The 18,745-nt window shown below is 41.7% G+C and overlaps 1 protein-coding gene across 2 annotated transcripts in view; it reads right to left on the bottom strand.

Moving 5' to 3' along the window:
• Window positions 1-58: 58 nt before the first annotated feature.
• The window catches only part of ANXA5 (annexin A5), a 41,972-nt gene continuing 23,285 nt past the window's right edge, over window positions 59-18,745 (bottom strand). For both annotated transcript variants that reach the window (XM_051804844.1, XM_051804843.1), the window contains 11 exons: window positions 12,411-12,495; window positions 11,295-11,389; window positions 10,802-10,915; window positions 8,624-8,714; window positions 7,606-7,685; window positions 7,147-7,203; window positions 4,846-4,939; window positions 4,421-4,516; window positions 3,870-3,928; window positions 1,663-1,785; window positions 59-582 (listed from right to left, as the gene is read on the bottom strand). In XM_051804844.1, the coding sequence (XP_051660804.1) occupies window positions 520-582; window positions 1,663-1,785; window positions 3,870-3,928; window positions 4,421-4,516; window positions 4,846-4,939; window positions 7,147-7,203; window positions 7,606-7,685; window positions 8,624-8,714; window positions 10,802-10,915; window positions 11,295-11,389; window positions 12,411-12,495 (957 nt within the window). In that variant the 3' untranslated portion in view covers window positions 59-519. The remainder of the gene's footprint in view (window positions 583-1,662; window positions 1,786-3,869; window positions 3,929-4,420; window positions 4,517-4,845; window positions 4,940-7,146; window positions 7,204-7,605; window positions 7,686-8,623; window positions 8,715-10,801; window positions 10,916-11,294; window positions 11,390-12,410; window positions 12,496-18,745) is intronic.

An 18,745-nucleotide genomic window follows, 5' to 3' on the forward strand; every position in this document is an offset into this window, starting at 1 on the left:
TTGGAGCAGTGATATCGTATGAAAGGGAAAATAGATTCAAAACCACATACAACTGTGATAAGAGGGGAAAAATTTATTGGTCCTTTAGATTTCCAATGATTGCTTGTATTATGTTCAGCAAACTCATTCAGACATTACATACAAAGGATATCTTTGCTTTGTTTGTCATGTTAGAACCAGCTTAACATTTGGTGGAAATGTAAGCAAAAAAGGATAATCTTCAAACAATTAGTGCAATACATGATTACTTTTTCCTATTACAGCAAAAACACTTGCAAAGAACTTGGTCCTCAGCATCCATCTTCCATGAAGATGACTCTCATATCACCAAAGGCACTTGAAACTCCTGTAAGTTGGGATGTGGGGAAGGGATCACTTGGCTAACAATATGCTCATTCCTAATAAGTGCAATGCCAGTATAAATTCAAGCAGCCACAAAGCATTAAGGTATAAAAACTTAGGTAGACATGCCAACTACGGGGTGCAAAGCTGGAGTACAAGAGATCCTGGGTGTCCCCGTTACTCATCATCGCCACCACAGAGCAGCAGCAGGGCTTTCCTGTAGTCCCCAGACGTGTCTTTCTGTGAACACACGGAGCAGTCACTGTGAGTCACCAACACACACACCAGCCAAGGAGGGCCCCAGCACAGCACACCCACAGGAAATCCACAGGGATGACTCTCCACTCAGGAATGACACGAGGAAACCCTCTGCCTCTCGTACATTTACACGGACAGACTTTCGGAAACATAAAAACCTCCAAAAGCTTTACTGTGACTGAGCTGCCCAGGGTTTATTCAAATGCATTTATCTGCAGGGAGGAAGTCCAAAGCAGAAGCCCTAAAGCAGCACCAAAAGCAACACATTTAATGAGCAAAGTGCACCTGCGGTGGCTTAGAAAGGCCCCAGCCCTGCTCCCGGCAATCAGGGGGAAGCTCTGATACAAAATCCACAGGACAGCTGTGTGGGCAGGACTGGCAGTGCCAAAAGCAAGTCCACCCAGCCTAATCAAGGGAGCATAATGTCAGGAATGATAACAGAAAATTGTAAAAAGTAGCATTTAAAAGTAAAACAAGAAGAAAATCCCAGGGAAAAAAAGCATTTTGGCTTCAACTGTGCAGCAACAGCTGGCTCTGGATTCCTCACTGGCTCTTTCCGTTCCTGCTCCTTTCTATCATTCAAAGGAGACTATGATTCAGACTGGTTCCACAGTGAAATGCTTTCCACTTGAAATGGTGTCAAAGGTTCCACACCACAACCCAAGATTTTAACTTCAACCTCACAATAATTCAGACTCCCAGCCCCAATGCCATTTTTCTGGAGCCAGCACCCTCTCTGAAGCACTGACTACAAGGCACCCATGCAAGAAAAAGGAAGGGAAGCAGCAGCTAAAAAGGGTGTATTAATAATTATCATTTCAGAAACCCACAGCATCTGTCCTAGTGAACACTGGAAGGAAACCTTTAGCTTCCCATAGGAAGTGTCCCCTGCTTAAACAATGCAATGTGGTGCTTGCCAAAAGTGCAGACCCACCACATCACTCTGAGTTCAATGTTTCATCCAGCTCGACTCACATCCACCTCCTCCCAAGAAAATACACTGTGACAACAATGCCACCTCAATCACCCCAGTGTTCCCTGACAACAGAACAATCATTTTACCTGAATCATTTGATACAAGGATTTTGCAAAGTTCTTCCTGAATTCCCGCCTAATATCCAACAGATCGATTTCACTCCTGGAAACCATGACTCTGATCAGGGTGTCATCATCAGTGCCAGCCCCCTGCAGACAAGAGATTCAAGAGGATTCAAATATGAGTTTGCTCTGGGCAGCTGCAACAAAACAACAATTACAAACAACCAGGGTACAACAAGAAAGCAACAAGTGGCATCTCAAATCAAGTCCGTATTACATTCCAGCTCCAAAACAGAGAATACTGGGACAGTATCACAAGACATTCACACTGCAACGTGGAGAACAGAGGACTGACCCTGCAGGGTGCTCTAATCCCTGCAATTCTGTCAAGTGCCATGTGGTCAGACCTCTCATTTCATGTTTCATCTCACAGGCTTCAACTGTGAATGCCCAGATACATGCCAAATAACCCAGTCCCAAGGTGACACAGCAGGAGAACTGATCACCACAATCACCATCACATATAAATCAGCCTTCCAACGTACTCTGAGACTGCAGAACCACAGCCAGTTCTGCAATGGGGCACAGAAATCCTGACAGTGACTAATACAAAACATGTAGCATCATACAGCAAGACACAGCAGAGCAACTTGTTCCATGGACCATTCAGCTGTTTATTATGAAGGCAAACTTTATAAACCTTTTCCAACCACACAAACATGCTCCACTCTTTTATTCATCTTGATTACTTCAAGCATTTCAAGTTCCTGTGCTGGCAGCCTGGGCAGACTAAATCCTGCCCCCTGTGCTCAGACAAGGCAGACTCCACACAAGCTGAAGCAATACAAATGTCCATGTGCTGACCTGCTCATGCACCTCAGGGAAGGACCTGGCAGAGCCCCCACGATCATCTTCAGGGTCACTCAATCCTTGGACTGGGTGCAATATTCTTGGATTACACCTAAAAATGCCCTAAGGCTGCTCAAAAGTTATGCCATGAGTCCAGTGGTTTCTGAGTAGGATTTGACATTAGAATCCCATAAAAGCTGAGCTCTGCCCCACCTAATCATGAAACCAAACTCTGCCCAGTGTTGAACTTTGTCATGCCAAACCGATAAATTAGAAGTGCAAACTCCTCTGCCAAAGTAATAATTGATGAAGAGCTTTCTTAGCTGAAGTGCTTAATGATTTTTATTCATTTTAAAAAAATTAATTGGGGATCTCATCAGCAGACATTCATCAGGCTCCTCATAATAAAAGTGTACAAGAATCTAAACCCTCCAGGAAAATCGCATTCTTTAAAAAATAAAAACTAATAAATAAGAAAAAAGCAATCCTCCTCATACAGCTCAGCATACTGGTATAATAGTTTGTATTTTTCACCTGAACCCTATTTTACATTGGTATCTATAAAAGCAGTAAAGCAACTTTTAAAAATTAAGCCATCATTTTGTGTCTTATCACTAATTCTCATGCTGACACCTCATCAACACACCATCTGGTGACAAACACACCTTAAGGCTTTCCACCAAGAAGAAGGAGGAATTCCTCAGGGGAGCTGGGAACTTGCCTGAAAACAACAGACTACCTACCTTAGCTTTAATTAATATTATCCACTGGGAGTTAAAAATATAGTTTTCCCTGCTTATCTCTTCCCATCCAAGAGAAGGCAAAGCCAATAGAAACACAGATGTGTTGCTAATGTGATTCCCCTGCATAAACTCTTGTAGCTGTTTAAGCCTCTTTCCTTTTCCCTGATGAGTTTTTTTGCCTTCTCAAAACAGGATGGGTAGTAATTAAAACATGTTTCAAAGCTAACTCTGCCTTCAGTCTGTAACTACCTCCCAAACAAAGAGCACTCATTTGCACAGTTTACAGTTTGGGTTTTGGTCGTCTTTACTTCCTCAGTACAGCCACCACCTGAAGACATTGTAGACTTTATTCAGCTGAAAGTGCCCAGTGATGTCACCAGATATTTTCTAATGTAACAGCATCAAGTCAAGAAACAGCTGATGAGACCATAAATGATTTACAGTCTGACATACCTATGAAGAATTCAGAGTAAACCTCATGAATTGTTTGTATCCTCTCTCAGACCTGCATGCCCTGAACCTTTTGCAGATACTTAGTTGCCAACAGCATCCTGTTGGCACTTACAGTGAAAGAAGAGGCTAAGAACAAGCAAAAGGGAGAGGAATTGTAGCTGGAGGAGATGGAAAACATGTACATACCTTCATGGAGTAATACAGAGTCTCAGCAAAATAGGCAGGCACACTTCGGATGCATTTCACTGAGAAAAAGGCAAATGATTGAATTACTGACTGTTATTCAATACAGGACAACCCTCCACTGCCAAGGCACGGTGTGTGTTACTGGGGCATTCTCTGCAGTGTGGACAATTAAGTGTCCAGTTGTCACCTGCTCTGTTCCTCTGTTACAGCTCTTTGGGTTCTGGGAGTTAGAATATACCATTTATTTCCAATGGAAAAGATACTTTCCTAGTCAAATTCTACTCCCTGATACAAATTACCACCACACTGTCCTAGATGAGCTGCCAGGAACCCTAAATTTTTGTCTCACATGCAGTTCACCACCTCCCCTCCAGCCCCCCCTCTGATAAAGGAGGAATAAAGGCCTATTCTCTAGATACCAAAATAGACCCCAGGTGATTAACTTCCAAAAGGAACCGTGTTTTCATGCCACTTCCTGTAACAACTGCCATTTAAAGAGGCCTGGCAGTAGGCAAAGAAGGCCAGTTCTAGATCTATTAAGACTTAATTACCAACTGCCAAAAGCAGCTTCTCCAAGTCACCAGAGGTTTCCCGGTCAATGGTCTCTTCAATTTGGAAGCCAGAAATAGTCATGTACTTGTCAAACACTGCAAAACACAAAGTGTCCTCAGTCAGGTGCATGGCCAGCACTCCTCCCTGTCCCTCCCCAGTGCAGGATAATGCCATCTAGGTGTCATTATCCATCCACTCATTCTTCTCTCTGTCCCAGTTTCCTCCCAGATGGTTAGCACATGACACATCCCAGCACCTTTATTTCCAATGGCCTAAACATCCCAGTCAAACAGACTTATGAATGGATAAGGAGCAGGGGAAAAAAAAGTATTGTCTCTTTATGAACAGCTAATAGAACTATGCACTTATATGTGAGCTGGCTTTCAGCAGAATTTTCCAGGCACACAGGAACCACACCACCTACCCCTCCTGAGGTGGGAGACGCTGCGGGTTCCCAAGATGGTGATGAACTTTTCTTCATCTGTTCCCCATTTCAGCTCCCCAGCTCTAAACAAGACCTGTTGGGAATTCAAGAGATCAACACAGCAGTATTTGTCATGTGTCCACACACCCTGTGGAAAAGCTCCATTTGTCTCACTCTAAGGAGCATTAAACTTAGTAACAAGCTATAGCTGGAGGGGAAAAAAACAAAATAAAATTGCCAAGCACTGAACTCGTCTTAGAAATAAAAGAAATAATCTGGAATCGACTGTGAAAGCATTTACATGAGTAATGCTGCTTAAGGCCCTCAAACTGACTGCACAAAGCCCTGAAGTTTTCTGGAACTGGCATAATACAGCAGATAAAATCTATTCCCAATACTGCTTTTTCTGCCCTTTTTTTCCTTCCCTTTTTAAATCAGACTAGGAAAACTTTGTCACACATGGACTCTTCAATGGCAGATCCAGGCTAACTTGGCCCAGGAGGAAGTTTTCCAACACGGAGGGGAAGATGGATTCATAAACAGATTTGTGGGCTGATAATTCTTAGTCATATGAAGCCAGATTTTTATCATTCAATCATTTTAGCACATTCATTGCTCTGCAGGCAAGTAATTCTTGATGTAAAGACCAACCCTATTCAAACCACATTTGTGACTCTCCATGCTCTTTTTAATACCAATTGTACAGAGTAAAATAGGGTTGGAGGGGAAAAAGCCCTCACTGTAAGGATATTTACTTCAAAAAATATATGCTAAGTTCTCCAAATGAATACCAGCACTCTCCATCCAGTAGCAAATGAGCAGTCCCAGCACAGCATTTAGAAATTCCAGGAAAACGTTTCTTTAGAGATACTACAAGTTGTAAATGACATTTTATGCGAACTTTAAGCTTTTACCTGCCTTGCCACTGGGCAATACCCAAAGGGTACTTCAACTGCATAACTTTAAAGAAGTGATATTCACAAAATCTCTTCCAAAAAGTTAAACTTTCTCCTTCAGGCATTCTCAGAAAAGTCCCCCAACTGCTTTGAATTAATATTTATTAATTGCAGACTCAAAAAATTAAAAATCACCGCTGAGCAAAAATTTTGCCTTCTAATGTATCAATCCTTTCCAGAATATCACGTGACTCAAGAAAAACACTGAAAAGTCAAAAACAGTCTAACATTTGCACAGTCATGCACCTCAATTCTGACCATCTGTACCTGGCAACAGTAATTATAAACTTACTGAACCTGTTCCAGCTCTCTTGGATAGTGAATGTAAAGTCCATTGACTCAAGATCTCAGCTCAAGCCAAATGTACAACAGCAAACCACAGAGATCATTTAGAAACCCAGGACTCTTTCACCATTTAGAGGTGGTGCTCCCTAAATTTAGATGCTCATTTCAACTCAATTAAAGAGGCCAAAAGGAATCTGCCTCCCAAGACTGACACTTTCATGAAGCAGTCTAGTTCATGATTCAAACACTTGCCCCACTAATTTTCAAGTTGCAATTTCCACAGGAAATTAACTCTAATAGCAGAACAATGCTTTCTGAATTTAAGTAACAAAGGACAGGTCTGTGCCAGTAAAACAGATTTTGCCAGTCTGTCTCCCCATCTTGCTGTGCTATCAGGAGAATGCTTTATTGATCTGATATTCTGCTTTTACTCCTTGTCACCTTGAACAACCTGTGTATTTTCTTCCACTTCAACAGTCAATCTATGAGAGCAAAATGTCCACCCCAGAAATAACTGAGAAGAAACGTGCATTAAGAGAGTTGTAACCAAATGGGTGGAATATTGACCATCACTACAATTAACAATAAACCAAGTGGCACCCAGCAAGAGACTGCACCAAGGACACCAATTAGCTGCTGGTGTTCCTTTTCATCCAGAGCACGGGTTTGGAGAGCAGTCATGGACAGTGAATTAAATTCAGAGAGCAGCTCAAGTCAGATATTAAGGAATGAGCTGTTCATGGCTCTGAGTTTTCCAGCAGTGGGTCCCTCAGCATCACAAAACCTCAGCAATTATAACTCTCCCTTTCCAGTGACCTAATCACTGTTTCATTCAGGCATCTCTTTAAATAGTAAGCAGAACAAGAGGTGCCAAAAATTTTGATCCCATTGTTTCAGATTTTCACACTTCTTTTATGCAGAACTTATAAAAGCACAGGAAAACATGTTAACAAACACACAGAGAGAACCTTAATTTCTCTCTCACATTTGAATTCTAGCTGTATACCCTCTTTGCAAGATAACTTGTAGAAATGCCTCAAAACCAAAGTCATTCACCCACCTGAGCATCCTGCTCAACAAGACCCTCATCAACTCCAACATCAGGATCTCTGTTTGCCTGAAGAGAATTTTTAAAAGGTGTTAAATTGAGGAATTGAAAGTTAAGTCAGAAGCACACTTATCTGTTATATTCAGACTGTAAGAGTTACTGTGAGAAGTCAACCCCTAATCCAAAATCACCTTATTTCTCCCCTCTGTTTGCACGGGTCTGTAGGAAATAAATGTTCTCTTCCCATTTTGCCTTCAAAACCCCACGTGGCAGCATCTGCTATACCCATGGGCATCAGTTCAGTTCTGTGGTATGGAAATGACTCAGAGCTCAAGACTGACCCTTCGAGTCAGAGGAAGTGACTCAGCTCCAACCCTGCCTATCACCAGGCCTATCTAGAACCCAGCTTAGAAAGCACAAAGTGACATGTGTCTGTAGAAGGGACAGTCACACACACAGCAAGACACTGACCTGCAGCAGGACCACCAGCATCCTCTGGAAATGGCCTGATGTTTCTCCTGTGATCTTGTCCTCCAGGTTGGCCTCATACTCTGCAAAAGAGCAATACCCACTCACCACCTCACAGGCTTCCTTGCTGTTTTGAGAAGAAAGCAAGGAAAAGCAAAAAGTTCATCTGACTCACAGCTTGTAGAATCATCTATCAGAAACATCTTTAACAGCCAGGACATATTCTGCTTTCACCTACAACCTTACTGTATCAGAGGTGAAAACAGAGCACCTCACCCCTAGTATCAGGAGCAGATTACTCAAAATATTTTAAAGTACAAGGTGACATGCATAGATTCAGCTCTTGAGGATACAGATCTGAATTTAGGTCAATATATGGCAGTCTCAACTGTACAAAAACCATGAGCCCAGACAAATCTAGTACTAATAAATTTTGCCCTCAGAGATTCTGAGTTTGGGCTCAAAATTTGTTAAGCCATGAGAATTTCTTGTGTGGCAGGAATCTGCATAAAGGTAAAAGAAATACATTGAATTAAACACTGCCTTAAGAAAAACAACCCCACAAACACAGGGTAAAAGCACTCCCGTGGGCAGCCAAATAGTTGCACCTGCTTTTGCACAAATGCATTTGAATAGAACACTGAGAAAAAGGCAAAAAATCACTTCTGTTTTTTTATATAATACCACTTTTCTGGTTTCCAATTACTAAAAATCACCTTTCAGTCAAAAGGATGAAAATAATGGGTAGAAGAAATGCATTTTGAAAGAATTCTAACTATAAAGCACAAAACACCATAACCTGCACTCATAGCCCTGAAATAAAAACTATTTTAGTTTTACAATTTAATTTCTTTTAGTTTTCTCCTTAGTTTCTTTCAATATGAAGTTCTGCAACACAGCAGGAAGAATTCCCTCTTATTGAACACATCCATCTGTTCACAGATAGAACTTATGTGAAAGATGAGCTAAAATCACATTAGGAGGACTGAAGGGAGACCCTTTGTTTTATACAGAAAATTACCTTGCAGATAAACCTGTTTAATCTGCTGCACTTCTGCAGGTGTTCTGGAGGCAAGAATTTCAGTCAACACTTTCTCATTGGTTCCTGCTCCCTGCAGGGGTGCAAGTATCAATCAGTTGATGGAACAGCAAAAGGGAAACACAAGTTTCCTTTGGTAATCAAAAGCAAGCATCAGTTCACGCACTCGGACCAAATAAAGAAAAAATATTTTCTTCTTTCTGGTATATTGTGGGGGTTTTGAAAAGAATTTCTTCCAGTTGTGACTTGACTGTTTTCGAAGCCAACCCAACAATTAGCAAAGGCTCCCTGCTGCAGGACTCAGATGGGCCCTTCCATGTTCAAGCACAGCCTCAGTTCTTTGCTGCCACAGTCAATGAGATCCAGAGAAGTGAGTGAAGAGAGTTAAGTTTCCATCTCAGCTCTAGTTCCTGTGCTGTCTGTCATCAGACATCTGTCATCAGGCAGTGCAGATACACACAGAGCCACCCAGCAATGATCCCCACCCTTCTGGGAACTGTGCTGTTAAACAAACCCTCTCTTCCACTGTGAACACACAGAATTGGTAATCCAGATAGTTTAGGCTGCTGCACTCTAATTACAGCAGACACAACAGACACTCTCACTTTTACAAGGATAAAATCCACAAAAGCCAAGCCAATATCTTGTTTCCACAAGTCTGACTCTACTTTGTATGAATAAGCCATTGCTCTTTTGCTTACAAAGGAGTCATTTCACAAAAGCAACACTGAAATGCAATACTGAGCATTTTTTTGCTTCAGTGCATTATTTACAACCTTTCCTGTAAGAAAAGCATCAAATACTAACTGCATGCAAAGATATGTAACTGCACACAAAGCCATCCAAAATACAAGCCTGCCAGGTTACATGGAATCATTTCCAAAACACAGACTGTTTCAAGAATGTGCCTACTCACCAGGTGAGGCAGGCACAGTTACATCAGCTCTAATCTAAGGAGCAGCAGTGAAAATTGATGGTTCAACCTTCAGCACAGAGTTAATGCTCACAGTTATCCTGTACAAAAGTCCTCTATCACATCTCCTTTTCTGTTATCCCCCCTTTGCTGAACTGCAGCCAGTACTGACATCCTTTCCTGTGCAGGCACATTCTCTGAAATCGTGTGATCCTGTGTTTAAAATCTTTTTTTTTGTAAGTGACAAGAACAAAACCACTCTTGTTTCACTATCTCTATTCTCCCTCCTACGTCCACCTGTTCTGTCATTTCCCTCTCAGTCTTTGACTCCTAGATCAATAAGGGGAACTTGGAAATACAATTTTTTTTCTTTTAATTGACAAGGCCCTTATCGGTTTCTTTGTCAGGTGTCATCCCCCCTTCCCCCAATGCACATAAAGACATCACAGAAATGTCCAGGACTGAAGTTTCTGTTGTCTCAGCTACTATTTGCTGGGTCACAGGTTCATGAGCACTTGCTTGCACAGTTGACTAAAGCCTACATATTAACCAGCTGGGCATCAAGGATCTTTGGGGTTTACGTGGAAGTGTCATTCAACAAAGCACTACCTTACACTAATCAAGTTCAACGGCCTCTACTTAGATTAATTCTGTGAATAATTCATGGACATGCAATTCCTGAAATTCCACAGGCTGATATAATACAGGGGAAAAGAAAGAAAAAAGCACATGGAAGAAAATTTCTACACATCCATATTGTAAATTGTTTGTTTACCTGGCCTGCACAGAAAGGCACTAAAGGCATTCAGTCAAAGAGAAGTGTTAGGAGGGTAATCCTGAGAGGGCTATCAACTCTTCCCTCTCTATTACTGAAGGCAGCTTTTAAAGCACATTCAATACTACAGATAATAACTGCTCACAATTTTGGTGGACACCAGTTTACACTGGCCCATCAATTTTGGAGTTGTGTTGCAATCCACCGGGGCAAAACACTCTCTAGCTCTAAATTACCTCTGAGTTATTAGGATGAAAAAGAAACCAGGCCAACCCATGGCATTAGCAGGTGTTAGCATAACTTTCCTAACTTTTTTTAAAAAGCTACTTCTATTAGCGTTCCCCTTAGCAGCCAGAAGTTCCTCCCAAAAAAACCCCCACAAACAAAGAAAAAAACCAACACCAAACCCCCCCAAAAAAACAGAAGAGTAACAAGCATTTCATGTAACATTAACTCCCCTCCCTCCTCTTACCTTGATGGCATGCTTCAGTGCATGAGCATCAAAAATATATGCTGGTCTCATCAAAGACACCATCAACGTTTCAAATTTGCCAGTAAGTTCCTTTTTCAGGTCATCTACGAGATCCTAGAGCAGAGCAAACAGTACTGTAATGAAGAAGGACTAACCATTTTAAATGGGTGCACGTGAGTCTGCAAGCTAAGAGACTCTGGAGACACAGCAAAAAAAGCACAAGGGACACATTTTTGTTTTAATTGGTACCTCAACTGAAACAAACAAAGCAGAAGAAAAGGATACATGGGCATAGGGGAAACCCAAAACACATTGTGATTCTTTTAAGGATATGGCAGGGTGGAGAAGAGGGGGAGACAGAAGCAAAACTATATTTGCTTTCAAGGAATGTTTTACAGTGTTACACATTCACGTGATGAATGTGCCTGATAGTTTTAAGTAATCATCTTAAGCCACAACCAGCTCATTTCCAGAGGTATTTTCTTCATCTTACCCTGCCAAACAAGGTTTTAAAGGCAGATGCAATTTCTTGTCGCTGAGCATTGTTTCTGCTGGTCAGGATCTTCAGCACAGTTTCTTCATCAGTCCCTGAAGTCAAAAAGCACAAAGAGTTACAAACACACTCTAAAAAACAAACAGCAGTGGCACAAACTCAAAAGGCAACGGAAGATGCTGTGAAAGCAACAGCCTACTGACAAACAGCAGAAGCATTTAAAATAACAAATGTCACCATAACCCAAGCTGAGCCACCAGGTTGGGTGTTCTGCTGTTGCAAAAATATGACTGGAGGACCTATGTGTTGTTTGTTCTCCATTGGTCTCTGTGTCACACTGTGCTCCAGGCACTAACAGCAACATTTAGTCACAGTCTGTATTCCACACAGAAGCTTTGGACTCACCAACAATCTGCCAGCTCCCAGCAAAACTCAGTCCAGTAACCCCAAACAGCCCAGAGTACAGAAGTGTGGAGCTATTACCCATTTTATATACAATAGCTTGCAAGGTAGTCCTCACTTTTGCCTGTAGGCTGAGGTGTATCACATGTATTTCCTTCCTTCCCTTCCTTCCAGACGTGGCTCCAAAGAAAGCAGCAAATCAGGATTTGTTCTCACAGGGGAGTTTGGGGCCAGAAAGCTACAGTGTGAGTTTACAGACCGGTGGTTAGTCTGCATTCCTGCTGTGTGCTTGTATTCTTTTTCCTGGGATCTGTAATGTGCTCACACACTTCCAGACCGAGGAGGCTGTTGCAGATTTTCCAAGCAGTTTCTACCATAGTGCCATAATTCTCCACAGCTGTTCCCTGTAAATCCACAGTCGAGCTACTGTGCTGTAAAACTCTGAGCTGAAAAGCCTATGGAGTATCCATTTTTTAATGGGGAATGTGCAAACCACCTTTTCCCCCGTCATTCTAAGCTAAAAATAAACATCCTTGAGAGCAGCACATTCAAAACCAGGACACGCCCAGACCAGTGCACTCCTGGGGCTGTCATTCCATGGCATGTAGACACAGGCCTTACTCTCATTTACTAAGATCAAAAACTGAATTCAGAAAGGATGTTTTTGGAGGAGAAAGAGCCCTTTCCTTTTTGTAAAATACAAATTATCCTTACCCATTCCCTTCATGGCCTTACGAAGAGCTTCTGCATCAGCTCTGGCATCAAAAGGAGAGAAGGCTGTCACGGTGCCTCTCGTGTACTAGAGGGGGAAAAAGGGGTCAAGGGGAGAGAGAAAAAGCCATGAAATAAAATATCACATCTTGCAGCTCTCCATACATGAGCTCAGACCAAATTTGAATCCGCAGTCCAAAGCTGATAGCATTTTTGTTGCAATTATCTGGCCAAATTGCAGTCTGTGGGTATTTAAACACAGTGCCCTCAAAAGGTCCTACTACAGTTTTGCTCAGTGGTACCCCAGTTAAATTTGGGTATATTTACATGACAGTAGTTTGCAGAATTGGTATTTACAACACTGGAAACTGCGTGCAGGAAAATTACTAAGAAGTTATCATTTGCTGAAGTAGCTTGAAAAATTAGTTGCACAAATCACATATGCTAGGAAAGCTGCACAAAGATCCAAGACAGGTTTGGAAACAAGAACTTCCTGTCCACAAGAAAAACCTACTGGAACTTTCAAGCAGCATCACACTGATTTTTTCCACCACCTTGCAAATGAGACCTACTGAACTCTGCAGTGGCTTTCAATTTTTCATCATGTTGCTTTTGACACAAGCAACTTCTTATACAAGTGACTCAGCCACATTAGTTTACAGCTAAAGAGAAATAAGAGTTCAAACATAAGGATCAGCTTGTCCAAACAAAAATAATTCCACTTGGTTTCCATGGAACATGGCTCCTCAGGGATTTTCTCTTTGGATTAAACACAAAAGGATACTCATCACCCTTATGGAAAAGTTTTGCCTTTACTTAAACATGATAGTTCAGGAACCTACATACCATATATATGTATATAGCACAGTAGTTAATTTATAAACTATATAGAGTCGAGCAGTGGTCAAAAGGGGAAACAGCTGGGCTTGGGGAACAGGAAGGTTTTTCCAACAGCTGAAAAAGGGAAATCTCCTGTAAGCATTGCTGTCCAAATGTAACAATCAGTACAGGCAGGGCATTTTTCCACTCTCTAGAAAGAGCATGAAAAGAAGTGCCAAGACACCTCCTGAGCCTGGCACCAGATCACTCCACAGGCAGCAGAGCCATGTGGCCTCTGGGCTACAGCCCTTCCTGAAGTCAGCAATTTCAGGCACTCCCTGCCCTGCTCTCCAGTCAGTGTACTCAGACAGGTCAGACAGAGGAGCAGAGAGAACAGAGCAGGGAGCACGAGCCAGATACTGCCCCGAGGTGCTCCTGCCTCTCAGACCACCTCTGTCACTGCCAGCAGACTCCCCACCCCTCCCACTGCAGCAGAGTAATGAGTTACCTTTATTTCTGATGTATTTTGGCAGATCAGAACACAAAGTATCACAGTGTTTAACAGTAACAAGCTTCTTTTTGGTAGATGCTTTCCAATACCCAGCTTAACTCAGAGCGCAGCAATCCCACTGAAACATTCTGCTTTTCCCATTACAAGTGCAAGTTTTTAGGCAGCACGTCGAATTTAGGCAGAGCAATATGTATTAATTGTCATCTTCCTAGCCAATTCTAAAGGCTACCGTGAAAAAAAATCTCAAGGATTTGGGATGCAGTTTTATAAATCAAATTTAATTTGGTAAATCAGCTAAAGACTGAAAAGCCTCTCCCTCCTCCTCCCTTATTACCACACCAGTCAGCATGGGGTTATTTACAAGTGGATTTCCCACTGTTTTGTTTCATATCATCTTTACATAACTAATATTACAGAACTACCACCATTCTCCTTTGGAAATCACCAATGTCAACAAGCCTCAGAGGATGCAGTTATTGATCCTTAACTTCAAGTTTTCCTTTGCTTATCTTGTTCCAAGCAAGTGGAATTCCTCTTCACAATTCCTAAGTCTTGTGACAACAGCCCAACATTCCTCTATGGTCATTGTAGACAATGTATGTGTGAACACTAAATGCTACATTAAATCTACCTCTACTACTATTCCCAATCCTTCATAACTCTCTTTTCAACAGCACTGCATGGAAAGCCTCAACACACACCAAGCTTGATAAATAGCTCCTGAAAAATCTTCTGGTGCAGCTGAATTCTGAGAGACTTTCCTTGGTGCCTGAGCACTGTTTGTGTTCCGGGCATTCCCTTCTGATGAACAGCACTGGGCTGATTTTTCCCTACCTGCCACAATCACCCTCAATCAGAACCTGAGCCACACCCCTCTTGCAAGCCAGAAGTAGTGCTGCAGCTCTGCCATCCAGCATAACAAGAATCCACATCACCTGGGTACCAGGAGGGAAGAGCTGTCTCCTCCTTCCCAAACGTGGCACTTTTGGGCCAGAGAAAGAGAGGGCAAGCACCTGTTCTACCCCATCATCACTGACTGAACCACTGCAGGCAACTTGTGGTCACAGCAAATCTGAAACAGGAGCTACAAACCAGACATTTATAGCAAAATAACAGATCCATACGAAAGTTTCTGACAAAAGCCAGACACTCATTTATCAAGACAACTCAGCCACAGTTTCAACACTAAGTAGAATATAAACTTTTCTTGAAGCAAAATGGCTCTTGCAGATGGATTGCAGCATCACAACTGCTATGCCATCTAACCCAATATGAAAAATGATTAAATGAAAGACAACTATTTAACATTTTTTTTACAAACTTCATATTTTATTCACCTCTAGAAAAATCTATCTGGTTTTAGTATATCTAAAAATGCTCCTTGCCACCTATGTAAATAGATACACAATAACACTACTGCCTTATAGGTCCCTTTTCCTTTGGTTACCAAGTTTGCCATCCAAAAGAACTCAAAGCACATCAATGAAATGTGGAAAACACAAACAGTCTGATATAAATCCTTTTGTAATCTGGAGTCATCCTTTAATAAATCACAACGCCCTACACTGGGCAGTTAAATACAAAGAGAAACACAACACACAAGATCTCCACAGAAAGTGTATCACAAGATTGTAACACCCAAAACTGACCCACATTCTTTTCTGTCTACATTCCCCCATACACTGACTGTTGTTAAGGAATCATGTGTAGTGCAAGTGCAAATTGTGATTTCAAAGTAGAAATCACAGCAGCTTATATGTTCTCCAGACACCTCCCAATGAGACCAATGAAGCCCCTAGACAGGCCAAATTAGCATGAAGAGCAAAGGCAGAGGGGGAGAAAAAGAAGGAAAAGAAGATTTCAAAGCAAAAGATGATCTTGCTTTAGAATTTATGCCCGTTCAAATGAGTATATTCACTTTCTCTAGTATTTTTGTTTAATTCTATTCTAGCAAAAGTTTGCAGGAGAAGATGCCTAGTCAGGTGAACTGTTTCTAAGGAGCTCAGAGCCAGGTGAACTTCTCCCAAGAGAGAATTTGATGTGGCCACATAATCTGGCAACAGCATTATCTGCAAGATCAACAATAGCCACTTAACGAGGTTCCTTTTAATTTTTCTCACCAAGTACACAAAATATTTCCCACCCACAAGATTCCACATTTAGCCACTGTTCAATAAAAAAGCATTCATATCAGCAAACAAAGGCCATACTTGAACTGATTCAGACTTCTTCCTCCATCCTTGCTCTGTACCCACCACAGCAAGATCTTATCAGTCGGACTTCTCACAGATAAAGAGATATCTCCTTTCACAAGGCTGTTCTGCAGCAACAAAAGCAGCATCTCAAAAATTTGCTGCTGCAAAGCCCAGTGTTTAGTGCAGACAATGTGTTATGAGAGTTTTGTGGGTTTTTTTAAAGCAGCTATCTGTTTACAAGATGGCACAGGAAAACTGTGGAATGGCAAGAAAGGAAAGGGAGAATATTTACCAGCACACAGGTTGACAAAGAGAGAAGGTGTGCTATTTTCAGCAGACAGAAGAGCCCACAAGGTCACATGCTAGAAGAAATGGAAGCTTGTCCCAAGATCTCTTGCACAAGAAGAGCCACCTTGCAGATAAACACAATGCAGTGTTCACTGCTGAGCTGAAAGCCTTTGTGGCCATTGGAGACCACACAGAGATCCCAGTTCAATCTGAGCTTTAAAACTCACATCACAAAAGAAATATCCCATTATTTCATTATATTCTCACCCAAATTTCGAGGGCAGTACAATGCAAATTACATTGTGAGTGGATGCAAATGCACAGCTCTAAAGACATCTCTACAAAACACCTCTCTGAGTCCAGCAATGCTTCAGATTGTCCACTGAAACAGGAGTAAGCTCTGGTCAGCAGACTATACTCACATCTGCCCCACTAAATTTAAACTCCTGAGAAAAAACGTAATTACACAACATCTGTGTTGAACTCTGAGTCAGTACACCATGGAGATACCACAGACAGGGAGGAGGGAAGCCAAAAACAAAAAAGGAAGGCAGGGGGTGGGAGAATGGGAGAAGAGAAGAGCAAGCAGCAGCAAGGTAGGAACCAATGGAGGGACATTTGCAAAACCACTCAAAGAACCTGTCCTCACAAATAACCTCGGCAGAGCCAGAGAGCCGCTTAGGGCCCAGAGCTGAAAAAGTGTTTGTACTTTGGAATGTGAGACAATCCCCTGAAGCACTACTGGAGCTGGCAATACTATTCCTGTGCTCCCAAGTCACACGTGCACATTGGTAGAACAGGAACTCCAGATTTAGCACAGAGCAGCCACACCTTCACCAGCAATAAGGGATCCTTTCCTGGCAGTTCACAAATGGATACACAAAATACTCCCAAGTCCACAGTCAGGAAAAAAAAAATGGGAGTAGCAGACCAAAACAGATCAGCCCCCAGCACACAAGCAGAAAATAAGCTTGTTGCTCTTTTCCCAGATTTCTGAACTAGCAAACACAGGGTAGATTTCCCAGCTTTTCACTGAGCAGGAAGAGATGGTACCATGCTCATCTATACAGTAACAGAGCACTGCACATACAGATGTGAGAGAAAAGGCAGCTTGCTAGTGTTCCTTCAAAGAAAGCAGAAAAACATGGCCATGGAGAGACCAGTCTGTGCAGCACAGCACAGCATGCTGTAGTTTTCCTACAAAATGAATGACCCTTTTTGTTCTGGACATGGAACACACAAAGTTCCTCAGGTCTTTGGGCAAAAAAAAAAAAAAGAACCTTCCCAGAACTGAGCAAGAACAAGGACTTCAGTGACCAAGACTCCAAATATAACTCACCTTCTTCAAAGATTTTATTCTTCAGTGATGCATCTGGACTAAATTGGACTTTGTGAACTCTGAACCTTTAGTTGTGCACATAAAGGGCTTCTGTCAATTGACACTCAACATTTCATGATTAATGGGCATTTTCATTCTTGCCACTATTTCATGACGCAACAACATTTAGAAAGACACCTGCCATGAGGAGTAGAGTTTCCTCTTCACTTTGGTTTTTATTTTTATAAAATTAGGCTAAAAAGCTTTAACACTCCCAGCCTTTCATGGCTGCCTAACTGCACAGGCAAAGAATACTACTGAAGTAAAAAACATCTCTGAACGTGGAAACTGGAGAACAAGGCCCACCTAGTACAAGACCTCAAGGTTCCCATGACTTTAACCTACCATCATCCACCACAGCTAAAAACCCAGCCTCAGGTGTCACCTCAGGCAATAGAAAATTCTACAATGTGAAGACAAGACTAACTGGTTTGCACTATTGAAGAATGAAATACTCCTTTTTAAAAGATTCAGAGTTAAAGTTGGAGTGTCTGTGGAACAGACAAGAGTATTGCAAATTTTCATACTTTTACTAAAAAGAAGTTACTTTCAAGCCTATAAGCAATGTTACATATTCTGTAATAAAAGGTTTATTGTCCAAGTATATCCATCTGGTCAGATGTCCTGCCCTGGCATGGGTAGGGGTCCCTGTCCTCTTAAGAGGCATCCTACAGATCAGGACTGTTGTTTAAAGAAAGAAAAATCCCTTCTTTGTCCCTCAAAAAAAAAAAAAAAATCACCAAAACTAAACTTTAAGGATTTAGAAGAATACTATTTAAAGCTTTTTTTCTCTAGCAGTACCCTTTCTTTCTTTATTCAGAACTATATCCAGAGTATGAGTTAACATTCATGGGGGCATTAAAACACCACTAATCACTCCACTCATTAAGTGAAATTGCTCTGACCTTTGTGAAAGCACTCACACACTTTAATTGCTTTCACTTCCTACAGCCCTCCTAAACCCGCAAACAAGCCATTAAACTCCTATTTTACTTTTCAGAGCGTATGCATTTGATGCAACTATAGAAACAAACACTGGAGTCCGCATCATTTTCCATGCCTTCATCCAGGCTCAAACCACAGCAACGGAAGGAAAAAAATATCAAACAAAGAACTGCACGAGAGCTCCAAGGCTTCCGGAAAAAAT

This window comes from Manacus candei, unplaced genomic scaffold (genome assembly GCF_025592945.1).
Source record: "Manacus candei isolate 608988 ecotype Guabito, Panama unplaced genomic scaffold, ASM2559294v1 h1tg000062l, whole genome shotgun sequence".
In the NCBI taxonomy this organism is placed as follows: domain Eukaryota; kingdom Metazoa; phylum Chordata; class Aves; order Passeriformes; family Pipridae; genus Manacus; species Manacus candei.